A 24,550-nucleotide genomic window follows, 5' to 3' on the forward strand; every position below is an offset into this window, starting at 1 on the left:
TCCGGGTAAAAAGTATTATTTATGTACTTATACAAATGTTAAGAAAATAAGTAGTTTTAATTAATTTTTATTATTAATTATATTAAACAAAATTCACGACAGCAAATCGTCTCTCATTATTTGCTTCTTCTGTCAAAAAAGTGAGGTTATTTATCATTCGGCAGTGTTCCCATATTTCAAATAATTCCAGTGTTGCAAAGTGTCAAAATATATGTAGCTACTATTTTCATTGGATTTTAGGACGAAAATTTAATAATAAAAAAAGCATCCAAAGCAGTGGAGCACCACAAATTTTCGGTGCTCCTGCTCCGAGCTCCGCTCCAATGCTCTGGTTTTCATTGAACTAAGAATACATATTACAGATAGTTTTTAAAATTTGATTACAGCCTGCGTAAGCCAAATCATGATAGATGAAAAATATTCTTCTATCTAAAATATATATATGTATGATTAAGTGGCATAATTTAAGATATTTTATAAGAATATTTTTCCTGGCTTCGAACCAGAACTGAACCGAAAACCAAAAACCTAAAAAACCGTTACTTTTGTTGGAACAAAAACCGGAACCGAACTGAAAAAAAAATATCGGTTTTTTCGGTTCGGTACATGTTCAAATACGCGTGTTAACATGATCTTACTCCCCACTTCAGTTGTTGCAAATATGCTGTTGTTTTTCATTTGAAATATGTGTCAAATTCAAGCTGAAAGCAAATCATTCACGATCGTGTTACGCATCTCGACATAATTCTCATAGTTTATAATATATTATTTTAAAAGTTTATGGCTACGCCTGTGTGGTGCAGCATAACCATTGATTTGGGAGTGCAGCGCCAGGATATCATACAAGTACCATAAAATGTTCTAAATTATGGTAGAAAAAAATATTTTGAATATAAATAAAAACATTTAAAAATTAATCACTCGGAGCTAAACCGAAAAACAGAAAAATCGTTATTTTTTTCGGAACAAATCGGAACTGAAATATATATTTTTTTTTGAACCGGAACGAAAAACAATAATGGTTCGAAGCAATGATATTTTTTAGTAGAATGTTGCTCCAGCCATTTACGTTGTGATGTGGACCCGTGGACCCCCAGGTATTTATTTACAATTAATTGTTGACGCAATGTTTTGGCCGTCACTGATCAGGGAGAAATCTGGATTGGGAAAGATGCTATTGCACAAAATGTTGGTTCACAAAACAAATTGCTTGCCGGGCGAGTGCTTTTTTCAATTAAGCTACCGACCTGGTGCCCTTGCAGATTCCCAATATTTCCGTAATTCCATCAACAGATGGCTACCTTTTTTTTATATTGAATCAAGATAATAAGTATTATTAAATTTGATCTGTATGATGTGAATTCATAGATATTTAGTATTTTAAAGAAATAAAATGATATATTTTGAAATTAAACATTATTCACAGTTACCGAACCCTCCCACTATCCTGTTTAGGTAAGATAGTTGGAACCCTATTGTATAATCAATAAATTTACCAATACAGGCGGCCCTCGACTTTCATACTTACTTGATTCCTGGACGGCAATTCCTGAATGAAGCATTGCAAAACACGTCACCGAACCGCTTCAACTGAAGCTCGTAAAATTTTTAGTTTTACAGGAGATATTGTGTGTACAGAGCTTCGAGTGAAAGCATTCAACATGCTTATACCTCATGTCCATGCGTTAGAGTAAGATAGAAAGTAAACATGTCAAGACGGAACTATTGTCAATGTCATGGAAATTAAATAACATTTTCATCCATTTTGGTAATGACTTCATATTTAATCAGTACTTACCGTTAACGTTGCATGATTAAATCATTCATTGTTGAAGTACGTAACCAATTAATCTTTAAACACGCTAGTTACGTCTCCAATATAACAATATTACAACAAGATTACAACACGGAATTTCCGTTGTATTTTGCAAACAAACATGTGTGTTTTTGTATTACAAAATCACAATAAATACATCCTTAAATGAGAATTGAAACACGAAATAATAATTTTAACGGTAATATGTGGTAAATGTAAAACAATAGATCAACAGCTTTCTCCAATATTACGTACGATACGAAATCTGACGTTTATTATGTCAAACGGAGAGTTGCGAGCGCCCCTACCGCCAAAGCATGTATACTACCAAAGCCTGGCCTAGTGACACCCAGTGGTTGACTTTTAATATGCTACAGTTGAAGCAAGTTGTGTAAAGTTTGCGCAACTTGTGCTTCATAATGCTTCAGTCGAGAATTGACCTCCTGGGAACGTGTACGAATGTTGAATGTACGATAGAAGAGTAATATTTAAAAACATCATAAAGTGCACTTTAAAATATATATTTATCAATGGGTATAATAAAGTTAACGAGGCATTGGAGCAACATTCAACTCGATGCGGAGTGTTTGGGACTTGCGATTGTAGTCGGTCAAAACCAAATGCCGTCTATTCGACGCTTGCATTCTGATGGTGCTGCTTTACGGTAGCGAATCATGGCACCTTACGAAGGCTCAGAGCAACCGTATACTGAGCTTCGAAAACAGATGTTTGCGACGGATACTGGGTGTGCGGTGTTATGACTTTAGAAGCAACGGGGAGATAAGAAAATGCACCAAGCAGCCTCTCATCACGCTGAGAGTGAAGAGGTGACGTTGGACCTGGCTCGGCGACGTGCTGCGGATGCCGGAAGAGAATTTCAACCTGGCTTGTCTGTTCTTCAAGCCAACCGGATTCCGTCGTCCTGGAAGGCCGCTAAAGAGCTACGGGATGCTGGTTTGACCTGGAACGATGCAAGAAGACTGGCGAGCGACAAGGATTCTAGAAGGCGCCTTGTGATGTCCATATGTTCCAACTAAGGGGCGTATATGGTCGAAGAAGAAGAAGATTAGCAATCAGGTGTTTTCTTTATAAATTAGTCAAGAGATAAAGAGTAAATTTTTGCATTATCAACAAAAATCTAAATTTTAACCGGTTGTATACCTTCAGCGAGTTATTTCGCTCTATGAGGCTGTGTTAGACAGGCCGTACATACAAATTTTATGAGTTATCTCGTCCGACTATAAACTCAAATTATTAGCCAGATTGATTTGCATAATCTAAAAAATTATACACACAGTGACATCTGTTTGAATAATTATGAATAACAAAGCCACAAATTATCGGTATTACAGCGATTGTAGTAGTTAAAAATGTGCAGTCTGTCAAATACTGCCATAGTAATATCGTGAGGCATAGAAAAGGTTAAGAAATATACTAAATAGCGAATTGTACAAAAGTAGAATGTACAAAAGTCGAGGGCCGTTTGTAAGTAAATGAATGATAAAGTAGATTAAGAAAAAATTTAATTTATTTATTCGACAAGTATACACAAAAAATATATCAGAAACGTAGTTACAAAGGATTTGGAATATTTTTTAAACAAATAATAAATTGTTCAACATGAAAAAAATAAAACATTAGAAATTTATTGAAGTATGTAAAAAAATTTAGGTGTTTCAGATTATAAAATCATCACAAGTTGAGTTCCACCTTCATATTGTTGATTTGTTCAATGATTTCTTTGATTTGTTCATTCCTGAAACAAAAAATAAAAATAAGCTTGAATGTAAGAAGTCTAAATGAGAATCAATGAACGACGGCGAAAGTAATACCCTGTTTACACGTGCATGGATTTACTGCTGGCAGTACGTATTATCGCGGCCATAACAAGAAAATGTACATGTAAACAAGTTATGCAAGATTGCATGCATGAATCAAAAAAGTTCGGAAGCTTCTGAATTTTCATGTGACAATTGGGTTTTTTCGATCTGTGTCTGCGCAGTAGAAAAATAGTAGTGAACCTGCTGGCAACAAGAAAACGAAGTGCACTGCGGAGAGAGTTATTTTGAGGTTAACCAATTTTTTTTCTTCTTTGACCATGTCCGATCTAATAATATCTTATGGGTCTCCAAAGAGTGTAGATTTGTATTAACAGATTTTAGTTTTTTTTTTTACGAGAAATGGATGTCAGCCACTTGCTCAACCTATTAGGTCCGTACTCTGACTCATACACAAATTGAAAAACAAAATGTGAACTTGCCAGAGCCAGGATTCGAACCTAGGACCCATGATGCTATAGGCCAACGCTTAAACCGCGTGGCCATCATAACCGATTTTTCCGACCTGCCAAATAGTACCATAAAATGACAACATCGCGTCTCGCTTACTCTTGAAGACTGAGATTGGAGAGACAGTCAGCACTTATACGCGTAAACAGTTATTGTCACGATAGTTTAAAATACACACTTGCTGGCAGTAAATCCATGCACGTGTACAGGCGCTATAATGGTGACAATTTCATCGTACGTTGTCGGTTTTGTAAGTACAGAACCTTGATATAACGGACAAATGCGGGTAAGGAGGTGTCCGTTGAAGCCGAAAGTCCTTTTTTGAAATTTTGTTTATTCGTCTTCAGATGATATATATATCCAGACATATCGGCGTTGTGGAGTCACGTTAATGTTTGATGTCGACGCACTTGTTTTCGGTAATCCTGTTTTGAAAAAAGAATCAAGCTTCGTTTGCATTTTTCAAGTCTGCTGTTTTTATATAATCAGATTTTTGCGTACTATTTACTTTTAGTCTATTTCCCATTCTACCCGTTGCTTGCTGCAGACCAACGAGAGCCTAAATGGCATCTTTTTTTGTTGATATGAAGTACAGTTTCACGAAAAACTTGGCTGAACCCACTTTTCCATAAGCCATATAACTTATGATGAAGAAAAAGAGGAAAATAAAATTGAATACTCACTGCTGTTGTAGGGTATTTTTAATAATTTCACTGTGGTTCTTGCCTAAGAGGACTTCCTTCTTTAATGTATTGGCATCCCAGTTGTGCATCTGTAAAAGAAGAAAGAAAGGATATATCGCAGTCGTTGAGGAGATTACCAGGTTTCCTAACCGAATATATCTGAGTCTGGACGCCCTTTCATTAGTGGCGAAGGGTGACCTTAGGAAAGAGGTAGGTAGGGTCTGGAGATGAGAGAAGAAGAGCACACTTGCCCAGTATGCTTACAGGAAATAATAAGATAATACTACTGATGAATAGCTGCTATACACTAATTCGATGAAAATTATCTAATTATTAATTATTTTGGACAGTCATAGACAATAATATTACACGCAAATGTTTTAAGCTTAGCCATCGGAGCCTACCGTATTGCATACATTATAATATACATGCTGAGGTCACGTGACATAAAGTCCATACAAAAAAACATCCGCATTCCTCAGTGAATAATCCGATACGTATACGCTGTCGCATATTTCTTTTAAACCTTTGGCAGATGGTTCTGTATTCTGTATATATTTATAATACATTCATTATATGACAGATGTCGTTGGCAAATTTAATTATTATTATAGAATATAAGTGATTATTTGAATATGTCAATATGAAATTAAAAATTATTTTTCTTACGAAGGTAGGCTTTAAATAATCATCAAGTATGTAGTCTTCGCAACTGCCTTTCATTGAAACTTAGTATGTAACGTGCGATGCCCACTACATTTGCATGAGAAGGTATTTTAATTACAAAGTAATAAAAATAAACACAAAGTAAAAAATTGCATATGGATTATGAACCATCACATTTTCAAAGTTTACATGACAAACGTTGCATTTTATTGCACTTTTAGAATAATTTTTATCTATCGGTAAATTTAATGATTGTTCTTGTTTGTAGATAATATATTATTTATTGCTGTTATTTTTTTTTTATAAATTATTAATAGCCATGTCCTTGCTTTTTCGTACAAGGTGGTTATTACATAGTAATTTTGAACAATCACAAACACCCAGGCTTTGAGAAAATCACATAAATATTTTGTGTCCTCACCGGATCGAACCCAGAGCTCCCGGATGGAAGGCCAGCGCCCATTGCTGTTTTATTAATATTATAGTGAAATAGTTGGCGACCCCCCTTGACCGCGATCTACCTATGTATAATTATGGCCCAGCCATCTAAGGTGACCCAATTTGATGAACTGTACTACGTGCGGGCCCCCGTACAAAAAGTACGGCTCGTAATTGTATCTTCGTCCCTGACACAACGGTGTCATTGATGGGTCCGAAGATACCACGCAGCATGCTCCGCTCAAATGAGCCAAATACTCTTTTATTCATGCAACAGGTCTCCGAATTATACATGAAAGTATCGAGGGTATACTGATAGAATGCATTATTTCAGTTTTTGCTGTTTTTCTGTTTTAAATGCCAAAATGTATACAATTTTACGCTCTACGTCCTGGTAAAACGCACAAAGGCATAGGGTATAATGGTGAGAAAATAGAAACATTATTAAATCATATTGTTATTTTTTTATTCTGATAGAAAGCATGATAATGATCTAATGCGTTCTGCGTATACAAAATACAGGACTTGTCACATGTCGTATATTGTGTTTGCCATAAAGGTAAGTTTTTATAATGTAGAAAAAATGTTTTTAAATCATAAAAAAATCTACATGGGAGAACGCTTAGAAAAAAAAATTTAAGTCCTTTTTGCGATTATCTCAGAACTTGTTTAAATGAGTTAATGCTTTCTGTCAGTATACCCTCGGTATGATAATGTTGGGAATAAAATGGAATAAAACAGTTACGTATTTGAATCCCGTTTCATGTATAAATGTGATGTAAAAACATTGTCATTTATACTTGTTGAATCCTCAGCACCACACTTAAAATTCATTCATAATGTGATATAGGTAGAGGGTCATGTAGAGAGAATGTAGCACATCGTAAAGACTTACTTGGTGCTGTTGATACGTTTGCTTCTTCTTTATCTTTTCCATTTCTGTCTTAAACTGGTTAGACCTGGTTTGGTATTGACGGAGTTCATATGACATTTCTCTTTCAGCAATGGACGGCACCGACTGCTTCTGCCTGAGGGCTCTCAGCATTTTTTCACACCTGAAATATATCGTCGTACCAGATGTAAAACTCACCGACCACCAAAAACTTTAGACATAATCGAGTATAAAAATTATTTTTATATTGAAAATAAAAAGTCTTTAGTCGGAACAATTTTTTAGAAAACCATTATAAACATAAAATTTACAATAAAAACATAAAATTTTAGATTTTTCTCTTCTAGGCCGAGGTATAAATTATTGGCGATTTTTACCTCCCAGATAAATTTTTCATACAGTAGAACCTCGATTATCCGTGTTATTTAAGCAAACGTTAAAACATACATAACTTGAAAACACCTCAGAATATATCTACTAGAAAAAATCATATTTGAAAAAAATACGACGGGATTTGAACCAGTATATACACTGGTATCGTGCCACTATACTTTAACCAATTAAGCTACGAACTTCTTACCCAATTGTGACAATTTAAACTACAGTAAAATCTCGTTAATAAGAACACGTATAATTCGAAATTCGCCGTAATTTGAAATTTTCACAAAAAAAAGTCCCTTGAATATTATTTGCATATAAAACAATACCTTTAAGGCTTACACCTCAGTTGAGGCACGGTCTAAAAAGATCATGACTAGGCGATGCGCGGATTGGGGGCGCGGGTGCAAATGACGCATGCCAAACGACATATAATTTGTCATATAAATCCAAAATGCGTCCATTTAATGTTCTGTTTATTAACGTTTTTAGTCATCTTTACATGATTTAAGAATTAATACCCCTGTCGCCATCACGAAACAAATTGACGTGTTCCCAGCTCGACGTTCTCTCTCCAAATGGCAGCGAGTCCAAAATTTCGTTGTGCCTATAGCTGAAAATTATTTGCCGTTTCACTGATGTATCGCATTAATTCGAAATGATTTCAGAGTCCTGGCATACAAAAATATTCAATAAAACGTAATAAAGTACACTATTTCATGAGCCAGTCATTGAAAATTGTGACAGATTTTTCTTAAATCATCATAAATTAGTTATTTTAGGAAGGTAATATAAAGAACCCTGACACTTTATGACCCATTAACACACACGGAATCGGAAATTTCGTAGGCACATCTATGATCACAAACCACATTTCCCCCATACATTAAATATTTTGAATTTTTTTTCGATTTTCGGTCCCATGGAATTCGTATTAACGAGGTTTTACTGTAGTTATGGAGTTACAATGACATTTTTAACTTTTATAATAAGAGTAATATGAGTTACAGCTGTTTACCACGTATGCAGGATAAGTAATGAAGTAACAATATTACAATAACTCCATTTCACGATTTTTGGAGTTACAATAGTTTACCTCTGGTATACAGATATTATCTTCACAGTATGGTTAACTGATCTCTATAATATGTTGAAAAATATACAAATTGATTCCGACTAATGTCGGTGAAACTACACCTCTTATTGAGCATCTGCTGTTTCTCCCAGGCTTCTTTGCACTTGTCCTTGAGTCTGAGGGCCTCTTCTTCTACGACCGCTCGGCCTGTCTCCCATTTCTCCAGGTCGATGAGCTGATGCTTTTTCAGGAGTCGCAGAGTAAGCACTCGCTTTTCCACTTCCTTGCGGGCCTTTTCGTGTTTCACGAATAGTTCAGAGTGGAAGACGTGGGTCGCTCTGGTGAGCAGCTGCAAGAAACAATTATAATACCTCAATACATAAATATGATAAACTACTATAAACACAAAGCGGCTGAGTGACCTCACATAATACCAGTATTGAATGCGCATTTCGTTTACGTGATAAACTTTAATGCCTAAATTACCGTACAGTAGAGGTGAGTTGGAAATACTGTCACCAGTTTGTGAAATAAGTATATAAACAGATAGTAGGTATATATAAAAAGATATTTTTAGAATATTTCACATTATTTTCATCCTAGAGCCGGAGTCCAAAGTTATAGAGCATACACTAGATGTGAGTTGGAAATACTGTCACCAGTTTGTGTACTCAAGTTTCGGATGAAACTACTCATACTCAGTATGTGTGGCCCAATAAACTTATTCCAAAAAACTTGTGATGATATCATCGCGAGTCGCTGTTCTGTGCACTCGCCAGTTGGTAGACTTTCAACACTATTGACATTAAATGCGCGCGAACGAAATAGCACTTGAATATAGGTATATTTTAATTTATTACTAATACTAACTGAATAATAGTTCATAAATTTTTTGTCGCCGCACAGTGGTGAGATGACGCACAGGCTTAGGCTTGTTATATGACCGTTCAAAACATGTTTAAAATTTAAAAAAAAATCACTGTTATTCATTTTTGTTAACAAGAATATTGTAACCTAACAGAAAAACAACTCATAAATTTAAAATTTTATAATAAATGGGACTTTTCGACAAGCGGAGCTCAGCGTATTTTTAGCGATTCTATTGAAGCCGATACTCAGTTTAAGTTCCCTGAGCCGATACGTATTTCAGATACTAATATGGAGTTGGTTTTAGTTTCAGTTGAGTATGAAACTTTTGTCGCATACGCACGCCAAACACTCTATATAGTATTCCAAATACTAGTAAGTATTTTGGAATAAGTTTCTATACTAAGTATTTTTTTATACTGGTAGTAAGTATACTTAGTCTTCAAAATCGACTAGTTTTCCCATCTCTACCATACAGACATAACTATTGAAAATAACATGTTCAACTTAATCTCATATTTCCTCATACTTGAAAATTAAACTACACCATTATTTCCTATTAAACACTCCTCATTGTTTTTGTGTTCCGATTGATAATTTAAAATATATAAATACTTAGTAAAAAGGTGATCAAAAATCACTATTAAAAAGGTTTATTGTCTTGAGGTTTCCAAATAATGTTATTTCTATAATATAGAATCAAATATTCTTAAAATAATTGTTTATATTATTTTTTGATTATCTGAACTACCTTCTACGGATAATCGAGGTTCTACTGTAATAGTCTTGATACAAACCTCGAAACATTCATGTACAGTCGGTTCAGTCTTGGTGGACATCTTTAAAATCGGCTGTGATATATCACGTTTGAGAATTTGGCGAATTTGTGAATCGAACGGCACCTTCTGTATCTATAAAACATAATAAATAAACGCATTAAATAACAAGGAGGTTGCTTCTGTGTTCTCTTAGGATCAAATACCGGCAATTTAAAGAGTGCGTGATAAAAGTGTTACTGTATAAATACGGCAGTAGCGAAGGGTGGAAGTAGGCTGTTAAGATCTGCCATACATAGCCCATAAACTTTGTTAGTCATACGTATTTGCTTTGTGTGTGTGATAATATAATGGCACGATTAAATGAGTTTTGACAGTTTTGATATGGATTGTTTTATATTGTCTTAAAACATTTACGATTAACATGGCACTAAAATGAGACTGTCAAATTGTTTTTATACTTTGTTACTGAAGGTTACATTATGATTTTGAATATGATATCGAAACTTTATGCGGAGTTGCTCGCATTATGACTGTATTGTTGGAGGTCCACATTGCAATTGAATTTTTGACTCATTTTATTATTGATCGACCATAGACAACAACTTGACATTTGTTAAAAGTTAAAATATAAAACCTCTACAAATTGCATAATTTTAGTTAATTTATAGATAGATGAGTATAATTCGAGATAATTATACTCATCATTATATAATTATTGATAGACGAGTGTTATTAATTACGGGTTGCTGACAAAAGTTGGTGTCGATAATTTAGTTATTTATAGTGAACAACGGATTGTGTCAAAATTTCAGAGTGATCCGATATATAGAACATGCACATAAAGCACAAAGAAAATAGCATTATACCTGATTATAAAGGGCGTGTAGAACTGCAAATTGCAATTGTTCCATAACATGATTTCAAGACTTACCAACTTTTGGCAGTAACCCCATGAATACCAGAAAAGTGAATGAAAATTTTTCTATCTTTCCAATTTTAGAAATTGGTTGAGCTTTTTAAGTAGACTGTAATTATTTTAAGGGAAGATGAAGAGGTCAGATCTAGGGGTGGGGGCGATGGAACAGAATGCCAGACACTGACCTTTGTGATGATGTATGATGGCTCCGTGGTCTGGTTTCAACTTTCGCTCGCGCGGTATTGTTGATTATATGTGAGGGTGTATGAATGATGATGATAGATTATGAATGAGTCTGTATCTATTGAGTCAATCACTTAAGCGACGGAAAGCTATTAGAAGCCCACACACGCCCGCTGTCGAGATGCAACTCAATGTTCTTTGTAACACCGTCTCTCATGACCCCTAATTGCCTATTGAATGTCTTGTAACAATAACACTGGGGATTAGGAGGTGGGTGAAGAGATAAGGAGTGGAATGGGACTATAAATGGCCCAACCAGACATTTTTATAAGAATAGAGACTGTTCTCAAAATTATGTGATTAGCGTATCCAGTAATTACCTCTTTCAAAGTAATATTGGCATCACTCCTGTTGGGATGCAGTCTGAAGCTGTCTCTATTCAAGTCTACGGCATCATTCAGCAGCATCTCCCCAAGCTGGTCTCCGTCCAACATCTTGGTTACCACTCTCCCGTCAGCCAGAAGGGCGATGAGAGCGTGAGGCGAGTAGGTGATGCCCAAGCCAAGGGGAGGGTTAGCGGTTGTGGTCTTGGAGGTTTTGGTGCAAATGATGTACTCCGCGGTGCTCTGCTGGTCCATCGTCGGTAGAAGACTGTCTATGTCGTCTATAATGAGATATTAAAACAATGACACCAAAGACTATCTAAGATGTAATCTACGGGTAATTGACATCGCCTATAATTTTATTTGTTTATAGATAATAAATGATGGAGAATTTTTATTTCTGTTAATGTTAACCTTTTTACTGTCGGTAGGTGTATGTATGGCGGTACCTTGCACGCCGCGAATTTTATTGCAAAAATAAAATCAATTTACGTTTCAAGTGGTAAAAACGAATTCTTGCTGTAGGTTTGACAAGAAAACATCTATAGTAGAAAAATAATAAAAAAAACATAGCAGGAGAGACATAAATACATTTCCGACAAAAATATTTAAATATGTAGAAATATTATTCACCATCACTGCCGTTGAAGTATGTGTCTAGCTGATTGATGAAAGGAACTGTGATGATATGGACTCCGGCTTCATGATGGCAGAAGTAACGATTCTTCACTCCTTCGTCCTGGAAGATGAAACAAATTGCTTTCTACAATGATTGCATATCTTCATCAAATATGCTACATCAGCCCTCATAGTCAAATATGTACGGCAATCTCTAGGTTTGATTTGATCAAAGTCTGAGTGTTCTAATGATTGTTTTATTGCTACGCACTGCCTGCATTTTTTAAGACATCTGACATGGCGGCAGGCGCAAGAGTTGGCGATGGACCGAAGGAAGTGGCGCGAACTTGTGCTTACCCTATGCCCCAATGCTGGGTCGTTACAGGGTGAAAGAAGAAGAAAAAGAAGATCTTCTCTTTATAGAAGGTAAACCATTGCGCACTACCAGAAAATGCTATTCTGAAGACCACCGGCCGCCACTGTATGTGACTTGGAGTAAACCAATGGATTAATGGTTATCAACTAATTATTACGTCTGAAGTCGAACAGGAGACTGAATGCTTGTCTGTAATTATTTGGAGCAGCATTTTGAATCCCATGGTGAGTCATATTCACATGTTATTTAACCAATTATTGCCATTTGGATTCAGAGCTAACAGTGGCGAAGGGTGACTTTTAGAAAGAGGTAGGCTGTAGAGTAACCACACTTGTCAGATATATTTACGGGAAATAAGAAGATAACCCAATATTACTACTGATGAATAGGTACAGTAAATCGATGAAATTTCAAAAGCTCAATTAGTTTGATATAATTAGTTTATAAATAAGCAATTAGTTTGAATTATGTATTTTCCTAAACATTTATAAACGTAACATACCTACGCTCAAAATATATTACCTATCATCTTTGAAAATATCCATTGTTGTGTATAATATGTTCCATAACAATTTATAATTTAACCTGTAAAACTAGACATTTTAAAATACTTCTATATTTAAAACACAGGGTATAAATAACTGATAAATAAAAATCGCAAGATGAATTATTTTATATTTTTAACAATCAATATTTATATGTGATTGAATCCCATAGAAATTATTTTTTAAATTATCTTATTATTAATTATTTTGAATAAATGTAGATACCCTAGCGATCTAAGCGCAAACTAAACAACTTATGATTTTGGAATAAAAAGCCAGACAGTGGTTGGCGCCATGAGACTGAAGTCATACAAAACAGATCTGGAAAAGGGGTCAAATTAATTCATAATATAGTTGAATCCAGGCTACGCTAGTATGGGTATATGGTTATAAACCTTATTAAATAAAATAAAACTTCTAAATTTTGACGATAGATGACTCTGAATCGGATGGATTTTTCTGTATATTAATTTATTTTTTAAATTAAATTAGTTACTTGAAGATCTATTTTTATTAGAAGGTAGGCTTTAAATAATCGCCTACTATGGAGCCTTCGCCACTGAGAGCTAAAGATTTTTGGGTTGATCTAATGAGCATTTTTTTTGTTTATACAATACTTGTAATTTTTTTCCTCAGTGTTCTGTACTTGTGAACTGATAAGGAAAAAAATATATAATTGATTGTAGCTTACGAATTAAGTATAGTATAATAATGCATTGATAATTTTTTACATGTAAATAATAATTTTATGGAGACAATGAACATATTTAGTTTTAGCATTGTCACCGTCAGTGGCGAAGGGTGGAGGTAGGCTGTGGAGATTCGACATTAACAGTGCACACTAAACTTTTTCAGTCATACTTATTTGTTTTCATTGAACTAAGACTATAAATAATTACAAGATAAAAATTTTTATATACCACGTTTTTAAATTTATCTTTAATACTTTTTTTGTACTTGACAGAAATACTGAATAAATTTTATAGAATACTGAAATGTCATTTTGACATTTCATATTGATTTCCATAGTAACGTATATATTAATAATTTAGTTGCTAGGACCCACTTAGCAACCAATAATAGTGAGTAGTAAATATTACTTATAACGAATTTTTTCCGAAACATACAAAACAGAATTAACTGAAAATGAATTTAATTCTCCTTAAAGATGGCCAAAAGTATTAAAAGAAAGCATTGTCGCCGTGTTCTGACATATTCTAAAAGTTTCAAATATCTAGCTAGTCGGGAAGTTAGTTAAAAATCTTGGATAAACAAAAAAAAGTGTACTGCACAAGAAAAAATCTGTACCGGACAAACAAGAATAAGAGCTAATAAAAACTTGGTAATTACAGATTATATCGGTTAGTTTTTAAAATTCAATTGAACCCTGTCTAAACCAAATCATAATAGTAGAGGTAGGCTGTGGAAATGCGACAAAAATAATGTACACTTTGTCAGTAATAGTTACTAAGAGTAAAACCCACGATGGTCGCGCGGCTTAAGTGTCGGCCTATAGCGTCGTGGGTCCCAGGTTCGAATCCTGGGTCTGGCAAAGTACACATATTGTTTTTCAATTTGTATATGAGGCAGAGTATGGACCCATTAGGTTGAGCAAGTGGCTGACATCCATTTCTCGTAGTCATTACGATCTTATTAGGATTGGACATGGCCGGGGAAGTAAAAAAAAATTGAAGATGGTTTTTAGTATTTTATAAAGCCCTGCCTAAACCAAACCATAATAAATAAAAAAAATATCTATATGGTTTGCTTCAAGCAGGGTTTAATTGAATTTAAAAAACTAACCAATACCATCTGCAGTTTTGTATTCTTAGTTCAATGAAAACAAATACGTTTGATTGACAAAGTGTAGTGTGAATTATTTGTGTTGGATTTACATAGCCTACCTTCACCCTTGTCGATGGTCACTGTCATTACACCTTCTTCTTTCCTCAACGTTTTGAGAAAAATTGCAGAAGTCATTCTCAAGTATTAATGTGGTAAAGTCTACTGATGAGCGCATGGACGCAAACATATTGTATATAACCTGTTTACTTAGGAGCAACACTCATCATCATCATCATCATCAGGGGCGCGACAACCCGGTGTGGGTCCTGGCCTCCTCCAACAGCTCCCTCCACCTGTCCCTATCCAGTGTGGCCGCTTTCCAATTTGGTACCCCCAGAATATGGCAGTCACTGGCAGCTCCATCTAACCAGCGAATCTTTGGCCTCCCTCGTCTTCTACGTCCTATTGGGTTGCTGGACATCACTCTCTTTGCCGGTTCATTGTCATTCATACGGTGCATATGACCTAGCCATCGCAGTCTCCCAATCCTAATTGATTGAACTGCGCTGCAATCTTCGTACAGCCCGTAGAGCTCAGCATTATATCTTCTCCTCCAATTGGTGCCATCCCTGATCGGTCCATATATACGGCGGAGAATTTTTCTTTCAAAGATGTTCAGGGCTCGTTCATTTCGCAGAGTTAATGTCCAGGTTTCCGATGCGTAGGTGAGCACTGGCTTTACAAGTGTCTTGTAAAGAGTGCTTTTAGTTCAGCGAGATAGTAAGCGGGACTTAAAATGTCTTAACAGACCAAAGTAGCATTTATTCGCATCGGAGCAACACTCACTGTCAGCTAATTCAAATATATTTGTTGACACACATTTATAATTCCATCATTCGCATTCATACACTTAACAGTTCACATTACCACATAATGTCCTGAGAATTGTCTCTCTAATGAGCCGGAAATGTGAAGGAAAGAAGAAGGAATGAACAAAATCCAAAGAGTGTGAAAGTTTCAAGTAATTTGAAGGTGTATTACCGCAGTCAAGTAAATTGGGCAAGTATATCCTGGGTCCGTATCACTCATGTTGAGGCCAAGATCGAGTTCGATTGCTTCTATCACATATAGTGACTGGCTCAGCAGTGAATTGGTGATTGGATTCGAGGAATTCAGCTGAAAACAGAAATGCTCGGGTTGGTGAATGGTATTATTTTTAACAAAGATTTAATCCTTTTCGAGGGTCACCTGCTACCGAGTGTGAGTGGGTCTAGGACGATTTGGCGCCGGGACAACTGGACGCCACAGAATTCGAAATTAAATAGACGTTAGGTATTTATAGGAACTTTTAAAAAAAATATTTAATATTATCATTTATATTTAAATTATTATATTATGATTTAAGGCTATATTGAGGCACGGTCTAAAAAGATCGTGGCTAGGCGATGCGCGGATTGCGGGTCGCGGGTGCAAATGACGCATGCCAAACGAAATATAATTTGTCATTTAAATCCAACATGCGTCCATTTAATGTTCTGTTTATTGTTCTATTAGTAACAATAATAATATATTCACTGACATGTTTTCTTTTTCAAGTAAATGGGTAACGTTCTCAGTCATCTTTACACGATTTAAGAATTAATACCCCCGTCGCCATCACGAAACAAATTGACGTGTTCCCAGCTCGACGTTCTCTCTCTGAATGCCAGCAAGTCCAAAATTTCATCGCGCCTATAGTTGAAAATTATTTGCCGTTTCACTGATGTATCGTCTTAATAGTTGGTGAGAATTTAAATATGCACACGTAAATAATGATTTAATCGTGCATATGTTTAAGTTCCTACGAAAAAAGAGTTTTTTATTTTATATAAAGCATGGTAATTCTCAATCCGCAATAAAAAAAACATTATGTTAAGAGTAAAATGATTTAAAACTACTAAGTAGTAGATAGAAACTGATTAAAATTCCTCGTCTACGTTCTGTATACGTGTCTACGACAGTGCGGCGTCCAATTGTCCTGGTGTCCAGTTGTATCATTCACTTGTGAGTGATATAATTCACTATAGTATTATCCTTAGTATGGGAGAACATTCCAGCAGTTTTTGGTACTTCTTGACTGACCATACACGATGGAAGTTATGTTCAATAAATGCAAATAGATAAGTGTTTTGTACTAATCAATAGAAATCAGTTTTACAGACCCAAGTTTCATCTTTAGGCATTATCAGGCTCAATGTAAACCCGATAAGCTCATTAGGTAATATTTTCAATACTTTAAATTACCCAATGTAGGAGAAATACTTTCCATAAGAGAATAATACCTTTTCCTTTTCCTGGTCCTCGGATAGCAGCAAGCAGTGGTAGAGGGTGCCTCCGCAAGTGGCCACGATAAGCAAATTTATTCCGAGTAGTAAGATGGAGCAGGATTCTGCACCATAGTTGTCGTCTGCGGGAGGAAACATCCTCAGTGGTCCAACTAGATTAGGGTGGGCGTTTCTAGAAAGAAAGAATATACAATATAATTTTTGACCTAATTAAGCTGGTGTTAATATGGTAATCATCATTCCGACCACCTGGGCAAGTCCTGGCATTCTCCAAGAATCCAAAGTAGCCGCTTTCCAATTTAGTACCCCAAGCGTACAGCAATCAATGTTAGTTTCATCTAGCCAATGAATTTTTGGTCTCCGTTTCTGGTGTCTCTGGTTCATCCATAATAGTTAGGAAATTTAATATTCTTCTATCTATAAAATTATGTATGATTTAATGGTATAATTTTATCTTATATCTATTATATTAAGTGCGCTTTCTATCGGAAAGAGATGATCGTATGCTAAACGGTCTCCAATTTTATTAGATTCAATATGAACATTAATTCAATTTTCATAGCTGATTTTGGCAAAATTCATGAATTGAGCCGTTGCCCGGAATAATGTTGTATCCAACAAAATTATCAATGTTGAGTTATTGATGGAATAATGTTGGGTATGTTTTTATGCATCGTTGAAGGTAGGTTAGGTAGTATGGTAAACAAAAAATATTTAGGCTTGTGGCAGCATTTTAAAGTTATTGGTTTGTGGAAGAACGTTGTATATGTTATTGTCAAAATGGCGTCGCCGTCCGTCAATATCACGGAGCGTGGTATAATTCACTTGAATAAAGGATGAAAACGGACATCTACTGTTTTAAACTGGAAAAATATCAAAGCTAGGAGGCTGAAGGATGTAGGAAAAGAGTATTTATCCAAAAAAAATATTATTAAGCCTGCAATTGACCCGTTGAAACAGTTTTGTGGAATAATGTTGTATACCATTTGCCAGTTCTGTTGGTCTCATGAATAAAATTATTACGTTCGACATATTATTAATATGTCGAACGTTAATCGATTGTATTCAATTGATTTGTCCATATTGTTATTGGAAATGTTGTTTGATAATAATGGTGGCATTATAGTGCTCTATATATTGTAACTTAATCTAATACCGTTTCAATTTTTTTAATCGTTCCTAGTTCTATTTTGCAAGGTCGCATTTGTGCCAAAAAAAATGAATCCGGGATGTGTTCTCGATTTTAATATCAAGACAAATATTCGATTAGCATTCGGTTACTGAATCACAATGGACAAAGTCATCATCTCGTCTCATGTATTGAGAGTCGAATGTCGGACGCTATGTTCAGAAAGCAGACGAAGATAATTCTAAGCTCAGAGACCTCATTGAGATGTGTGAATTCATGTCAGATGACAGTGGCGAAGGGTGGAGGTAGGCTGTTAAGATCCGCCATAAATAGTGCACATTAAACTCTTTCAGACATACATATTTGTTTTCATTGAAATAAGACTACAATTTACAGATAATGTTGGTTAGATTTAAAAAAATCAATTAAACCCTGAAAAACCAAGCCATAATAGATAATAGTCAAAAAATACACGTCTATCTATAAAATATCTAAAATTATGCAATTAAATCATACATAACTTTGAGCATTTTATAGATAGAATAATATTTTTTATTTATTATAGTTTGATTTACGCAGGACTTAATGAATTAAAAAAATGAACCAACAATATGTGTAATATGTAGTTTTAATCCAACGAAAACAAATAACTATGAGTGAAAAATTGTGCACAATTTTGTCGTATTGCCCAAATTAGACCAAATCTATTATGGTTTCGTTTAGGCAGAGTTTAATTGATTTTTAAAAACTAACTAACACCATCCGTAAATTGTGGTCTTAATTCAATAAAAACAAATACATATGACTAACATAGCTTAGTGTGCACTATTTATAGCGAATCTTAACAGCCTACCTCCACCCTTCGCCACTGTCAGATGAGCATGCTGCCTTTTTAAAGGCACTATTGAGTGAACCAGAATAAATAAAATACATTTTGCGGAATAATGTTGTATGTGAAATTTTCATATACAACATTTTTCCACTAATAATTTACTATATTTTTTTGTAATCAAATTCAACTTTAATTGTCTTTCTTCACCACTTTACATTTAAAACTCCTAATAATTGTATAAGTGCATAAGCGTTGGACTATCACGCTGTGGGTCTCAGGTTCGAATCCTGGGTCTGGCAAGTACACATATTGTTTTTCAGTTTGTGTGTGAGTCAGGGTATGGACCTAATAGGTTGAGCAAGTGGCTGACATCCATTTCTCGTAAAAAACAAAATCTGTTAATATAAACCTCTACTCAGTCTACTCTGTGGAGGCCCATATGATCCTATTAGGATCGGACATGGTAAAAAAAAAAAAAATAATTGTATGTTTATTGTATTTAAAATATAAAATGTAACAAAACATAACTGGTTTAATTTTTTCCGTTTTTCTCAAAACAAGAATATTGTTGGATACAACGTTATTCCGGGCAACGGCTCAATTCAAGAATGAAAACCTAATCTAACCTAACAAATAATTCAGTATATCGGCTATTTTCAAAATTTGTTTGCCTTTGGCTTCCTGTAAACCAACAAGAACCGTGTTTTATTTAGACATGAATGATATCTCAATAATATACGACCCAAAGAGTTTGGACGGTCTTCAATATACGACCATATATTCCCGATACTACATTTCACGGTGAAGTGTGATACGGCGAACTGCATACGTACAGATTTTCAGACACGAATTAAGACGGTGAAATCAAATACAGTAGGCGCTCGGTAATCCGGCGTTCACCAATCCGGCACGTCCAATAGTCCGGCATTTTGCAACTCAGGGGCCTTACGTTGTAACTTGCGAGTTGAAGTCGCCCGGTCGACATGACGTCATATGACATCATTGTGACGTACTACCGGAGTGATAATAGCATTAGAGAAATTAACGCTACTCAAATACTGGCATTATTCATTGTCCCCATACACAAATAGGTGTTTCAGCATAATAATATCTATGGTGAGCCGTGTGCTTGTGCGGCTCGCCTCGATGCGTGTATTGAGGTTACGTCACAATTACGTCATGTCGTCGGGTGACTTCATGTCACAAGTTATAACATAAGGCCCCAGCTCTCCTGCTCTATAATCCGGCAGCTTTCACATTAAACTGCCGGATTAAAGAGTGGAGAGCCGTTCGCTCGGCAGTTCGGTACCCGACCTTGACAGATTATTTATAATTTCCTATAGAAATCCAATAATCCGGCATAGGTGAAAAAATATGGGTTTCGGATTACCGAGAGCCTACTGTATTAATGTAAATTTACCCTATATTGTCTTCAAGACTACCGTCCATTGCGTATACATCGCCGTCTCCGGCCAGGATTCTGATGGTGGAACTGTCAGGTGAATTGGCGGAGGGCATCGTGATGGCTACTGCTGACCTTCCCAAAGCTGTGGCAGGAGGAAGAGACCTTGGACCGGTGCGTCTGCCACAGCTCCACACTTTGATCAGAGGCCGTCCTGCTGAAGCGGAGTCGTATAACCTGTAATGAAAGAGAATTTACAGTTAATTATGTCGTATTGTCCAAAGGAAGGATCTGCAACCCATTATGCAAGGAGACCAAATGTTCAACTCTACAGGAGAAACTGTGGCAAATATTAGCTCTGGGGCATTCATAAATTTAATACAAAGACCTCCTATATTATATAGAGCGCGACACCGGTGTCCTGTCTGAAACGGGCCTAAGACGTTGATTCTGGGACACTACACGAGCAATTTTGAAAGATGCCTGAAATAGTGGCCTGGCAAATATCATAAAATCGACAACAGGTGTCGAATCACCCATCAAATTTTGTAAAACGTAGTAATAATGAAGTTGTTACCATATAGGTAACAAAGTTATACTGTGTGAATGACCACTTAAAATAATTGATGCTAAATTAGACTATGACATATTACAAAAACAAGTAGGTATGCATGATCACTAAAGTCAAATTCAGACCGCGGAGCACATCAATTGCAATTTCAATTATTTCAATTTTTTTTTATTTTTTAACATATTGTGGACATTACAAATTATAAGATTAAGATGTTCACAACATGACATGAAACATTATTATAAAGAAGAAAGAAAAAGAAAAGTAATAAAAAGGGATAAAAATGAAATATAAAAAGAGAACATAATATAAACTTAAGTAGTGAAAATACAATTATACATCTATAGAAGTTCAAAGAAGTACACCGCGTTTGCTAAGGAGACACTATTTTAAGATTTTATAAAATAGGGTCCACCTAAACTCACCTCACGCAAGTGGAATATATCAACACCCGAAGCAATTTGGTTGAACATAGTTATCGCCCTCCCAATTGGCATTACAAGTGGCAGGTTGGTTCTGCACCTTGGGAGAATAAACAACTCATGCTCTCTATTTCTGAGATGGTTATCAGAGACACACAGGTCATACTGCTCGGAATGGCAGAGTTCTCATTTATACCTCGTATGAGTCGAAAAAAGTGTAGTCATGCAACATGTATGCCTTCCTCGTAGGAGTTTCAGCTATACACCAGGCAAAACCGAAGGCTGTTGCATGGACTCATTCCTTGCTGGTTCTATTTTGACTTCTATGAATAGTTCTGTGATTTTGTTTTTGTGATATTATTTTATATCTAGCGTCTTTCTCTTTTAGAACAAACTATTTTGTCTTACTATCGCAATATGATTAAATACAATAGTCAAGTCAAGACATGATTGGTCCCTGCCAAGCACCAAGTTTAACTTATAAAAAGACAAATTCATGGGTTATGATTGGGTAATGAACAGAATTTTAATACCTGATAGTGTTGTCCGAAGCCAGGATTAGAAGATGAGAGTCCGTTGGAGATGCCGGATGCCAGATGACCTGGTAGATCTCCCATGTCATAAAGAATCGCTCGTCCAAGATTTGAGTCCTGAAATAATAAAGAAGTATTGAATTAACATACGTTTGGTCGTGTTGGAATGGTGACGAATTTGAAATCTATGACTACGATTCATCGGTCATATAGCGGTACTTAGATACTTGCTTTTCCTCCAACGTCTGATACATCTCCACATCAGCTATGTGGGGGTATACCATGGCGTAACGAGCGTTAGGCGCTATTTAAGTCAGATGCATAGCACCGGCCAGCAGAAGCAACCTCTAAATTAATTTTTTCGTATATAGATAAACACAGATGAATGAGATGGTAAAATTACTCTTTACTTTATATTAGAGTAAAGGTCATTTTTGCGAATCCTTGTTCATATCTTTACAGCATGTCTGTCGTATTGTGCGAACACGACTGCATATTGTGTACGCATAAATATTGCCATACACTTAGACGTAAAATGCATTTGTATGAAGTTGAATAACAATCTCACCTACATTCAATTTAATTCAATTTTTTTTTAACATATTGTGGACATTACAAATTATAAGTTTAAGACGTTCACAACATGACATGAAACACTATTATAAAGGAGAAAAAAAGTAATAAAAGTGATAAAAAGAGAACATAATACAAACATACAAAAGCGGTGAAAATACAATTATACATCTATAAAAGTTCAAAGACAGACACCTAGTTTGCTAAGGAGAACCTATTTTAAGAATTTATAAAATAGCATCCACCTAAACTCACCTCACAAAAGTGGAATATATCAACACTTGAAGCAATTTGGTTGAACATAGTTATCGCCCTCCCAATTGGCATTACCAGTGGCAACATTACAATCAGGGTAATTAGGGGTCATCCATAAATGTGTGAAACGATGTCAATGTGTCACAGTTGATTATAGTATGATAAGTATAATTAATTAAGAGCATACTTCAGTGAAACGGCAAATAATTTTCAACTATAGGTGCGACGAAATTTTGTGAACACGTCAATTTGTTTCGTGATGGCGACGGGGGTATTAATTCTTAAATCGTGTAAAGATGACTAAAAAACGTTACCCATTTACTTGAAAAAGAAAAGATGTCAATGAATATATTATTATTGTTACTAATAGAACAATAAACAGAACATTAAATGGACGAATGTTGAATTTTTATGACAAATTATGTTTTGTTCTGCAGGCGTCGTTTCCACAATCTTCTCGTCGTGTAGTCACAATCGTTTTAGACCGTGCCCCAGCTGAAGTATAGCCTTAATAAAAGTGCAATTAAGGTGTAAAATAAAATAGCATTAACCATTGACTGCTGACTAGATAATTACTTTTTAATTACCACATTTAAATAACATGCTAATTATATCGAATGGCCACATTAATCGTTTCAGGGCGTCTTTAGCGTCCAATGTATTAAATTTGAAGAAACAAATGCAAAGGAGATTTTGAATTGGGAATAGAAGTGTCAGATAAAATTTGTGAAATAATAATATGTTTTTTAACTATGATGGCAGTTAATTACACTCTATAAAAGTTTGACAATGCATTTCAAAAATAACTGCAATTTTTTTTAAATTTTATTTAACATACGTTGAGCAAAAATTCAAATAGTCCCAAGAGAAAACAGCAATAATTTTTGTTTTCATATGGTGGGGTTAGTGTATTCAGAATGCTTTTTGACATGGCGTGTATAAGGTAACTTGGCAGCTAACAGGTTAAAAATGGAGATACTTATTATTCTAGTTATTTAGTGTTATCAATACCCACTGTAAGAAGGTTTCTCACGTTAGTATTTTGAACGAAGCATATTATAATATAAGTGCGCACACAGAAAAATTATCTGGGGCGGGGGGGTTCTGTTTAAAAAAAAAAAGCAAACTATATTTTAATTGATTTCTAAGGCGACGCGACGGGAGGGAGTGCGTTTACGAAATTCTTTTTTCGCCGCTTCAATCGTGGAACAACACACTTATCCAGGTACATTCCCCATACGCAGACACTCCGCACTTTAAATCTAGCAAGAAACACCTGGCCTGCAGGTAGGTATAACTAAGGATATACCGACGATTTATTGTGAGCTGTCGCACAGCCAAATGTGGTTATCAATTAATGTGCGTGCCTTAACGGTCATAATGATTAAGATCGTTAGTGTCCGTTTGTGTCGTCCACGCTGTCTTGTATTTTAGACATGTCATATCGGAAAATTAAAGCACATATTGGATGACCACGATAGTTGCACCAAATTATGAGTGTCACGGGTCTTCCGGTGGCCACAGGTCTTGTGTGTCATAGAATGCCGAGAGGAGTGGGGTCAAGCCGTTCATAGGCTGTTCGATAGGCAAATCATCTGGACATGATTCTCAGTCATGAAGTCCTGACGAAGTAATATTCCTTTTACTTAAATAATTTGTATTTTTACCGTTTCTGGGGGGGGGGGGGGTAATCAAGGATACACCGATACGACGGCGTTACAAACACTAAGGCAATGAGTGTTCCGAATGCCGCCCGAGAGTGTAATATTCTGTGTGCTTGTGCCATAGTATGGATTCATAACATCTCTAATTCTACAGCGA

At 35.5% G+C, this 24,550-nt stretch overlaps 1 protein-coding gene across 1 annotated transcript in view; it reads right to left on the reverse strand.

The window, feature by feature from the left end:
• Positions 1 to 3,326: 3,326 nt before the first annotated feature.
• mbo (Nuclear pore complex protein Nup88) overlaps positions 3,327 to 24,550 on the reverse strand; it is a 285,671-nt gene continuing 264,447 nt past the window's right edge. The window contains exons 3-13 of the mRNA XM_085950329.1: positions 21,902 to 22,018; positions 20,394 to 20,612; positions 17,010 to 17,184; positions 15,730 to 15,864; positions 11,998 to 12,103; positions 11,362 to 11,645; positions 9,901 to 10,014; positions 8,359 to 8,585; positions 6,787 to 6,946; positions 4,788 to 4,876; positions 3,327 to 3,572 (exon numbers count right to left, since the gene is read on the reverse strand). Coding sequence (XP_085806455.1) covers positions 3,509 to 3,572; positions 4,788 to 4,876; positions 6,787 to 6,946; positions 8,359 to 8,585; positions 9,901 to 10,014; positions 11,362 to 11,645; positions 11,998 to 12,103; positions 15,730 to 15,864; positions 17,010 to 17,184; positions 20,394 to 20,612; positions 21,902 to 22,018 — 1,690 coding nt within the window. The 3' untranslated portion in view covers positions 3,327 to 3,508. The remainder of the gene's footprint in view (positions 3,573 to 4,787; positions 4,877 to 6,786; positions 6,947 to 8,358; positions 8,586 to 9,900; positions 10,015 to 11,361; positions 11,646 to 11,997; positions 12,104 to 15,729; positions 15,865 to 17,009; positions 17,185 to 20,393; positions 20,613 to 21,901; positions 22,019 to 24,550) is intronic.

This window comes from Rhyacophila brunnea, unplaced genomic scaffold (assembly GCF_057557595.1).
Source record: "Rhyacophila brunnea isolate RB1 unplaced genomic scaffold, BYU_Rbru_1.0 scaffold_23, whole genome shotgun sequence".
NCBI lineage: Eukaryota > Metazoa > Arthropoda > Insecta > Trichoptera > Rhyacophilidae > Rhyacophila > Rhyacophila brunnea.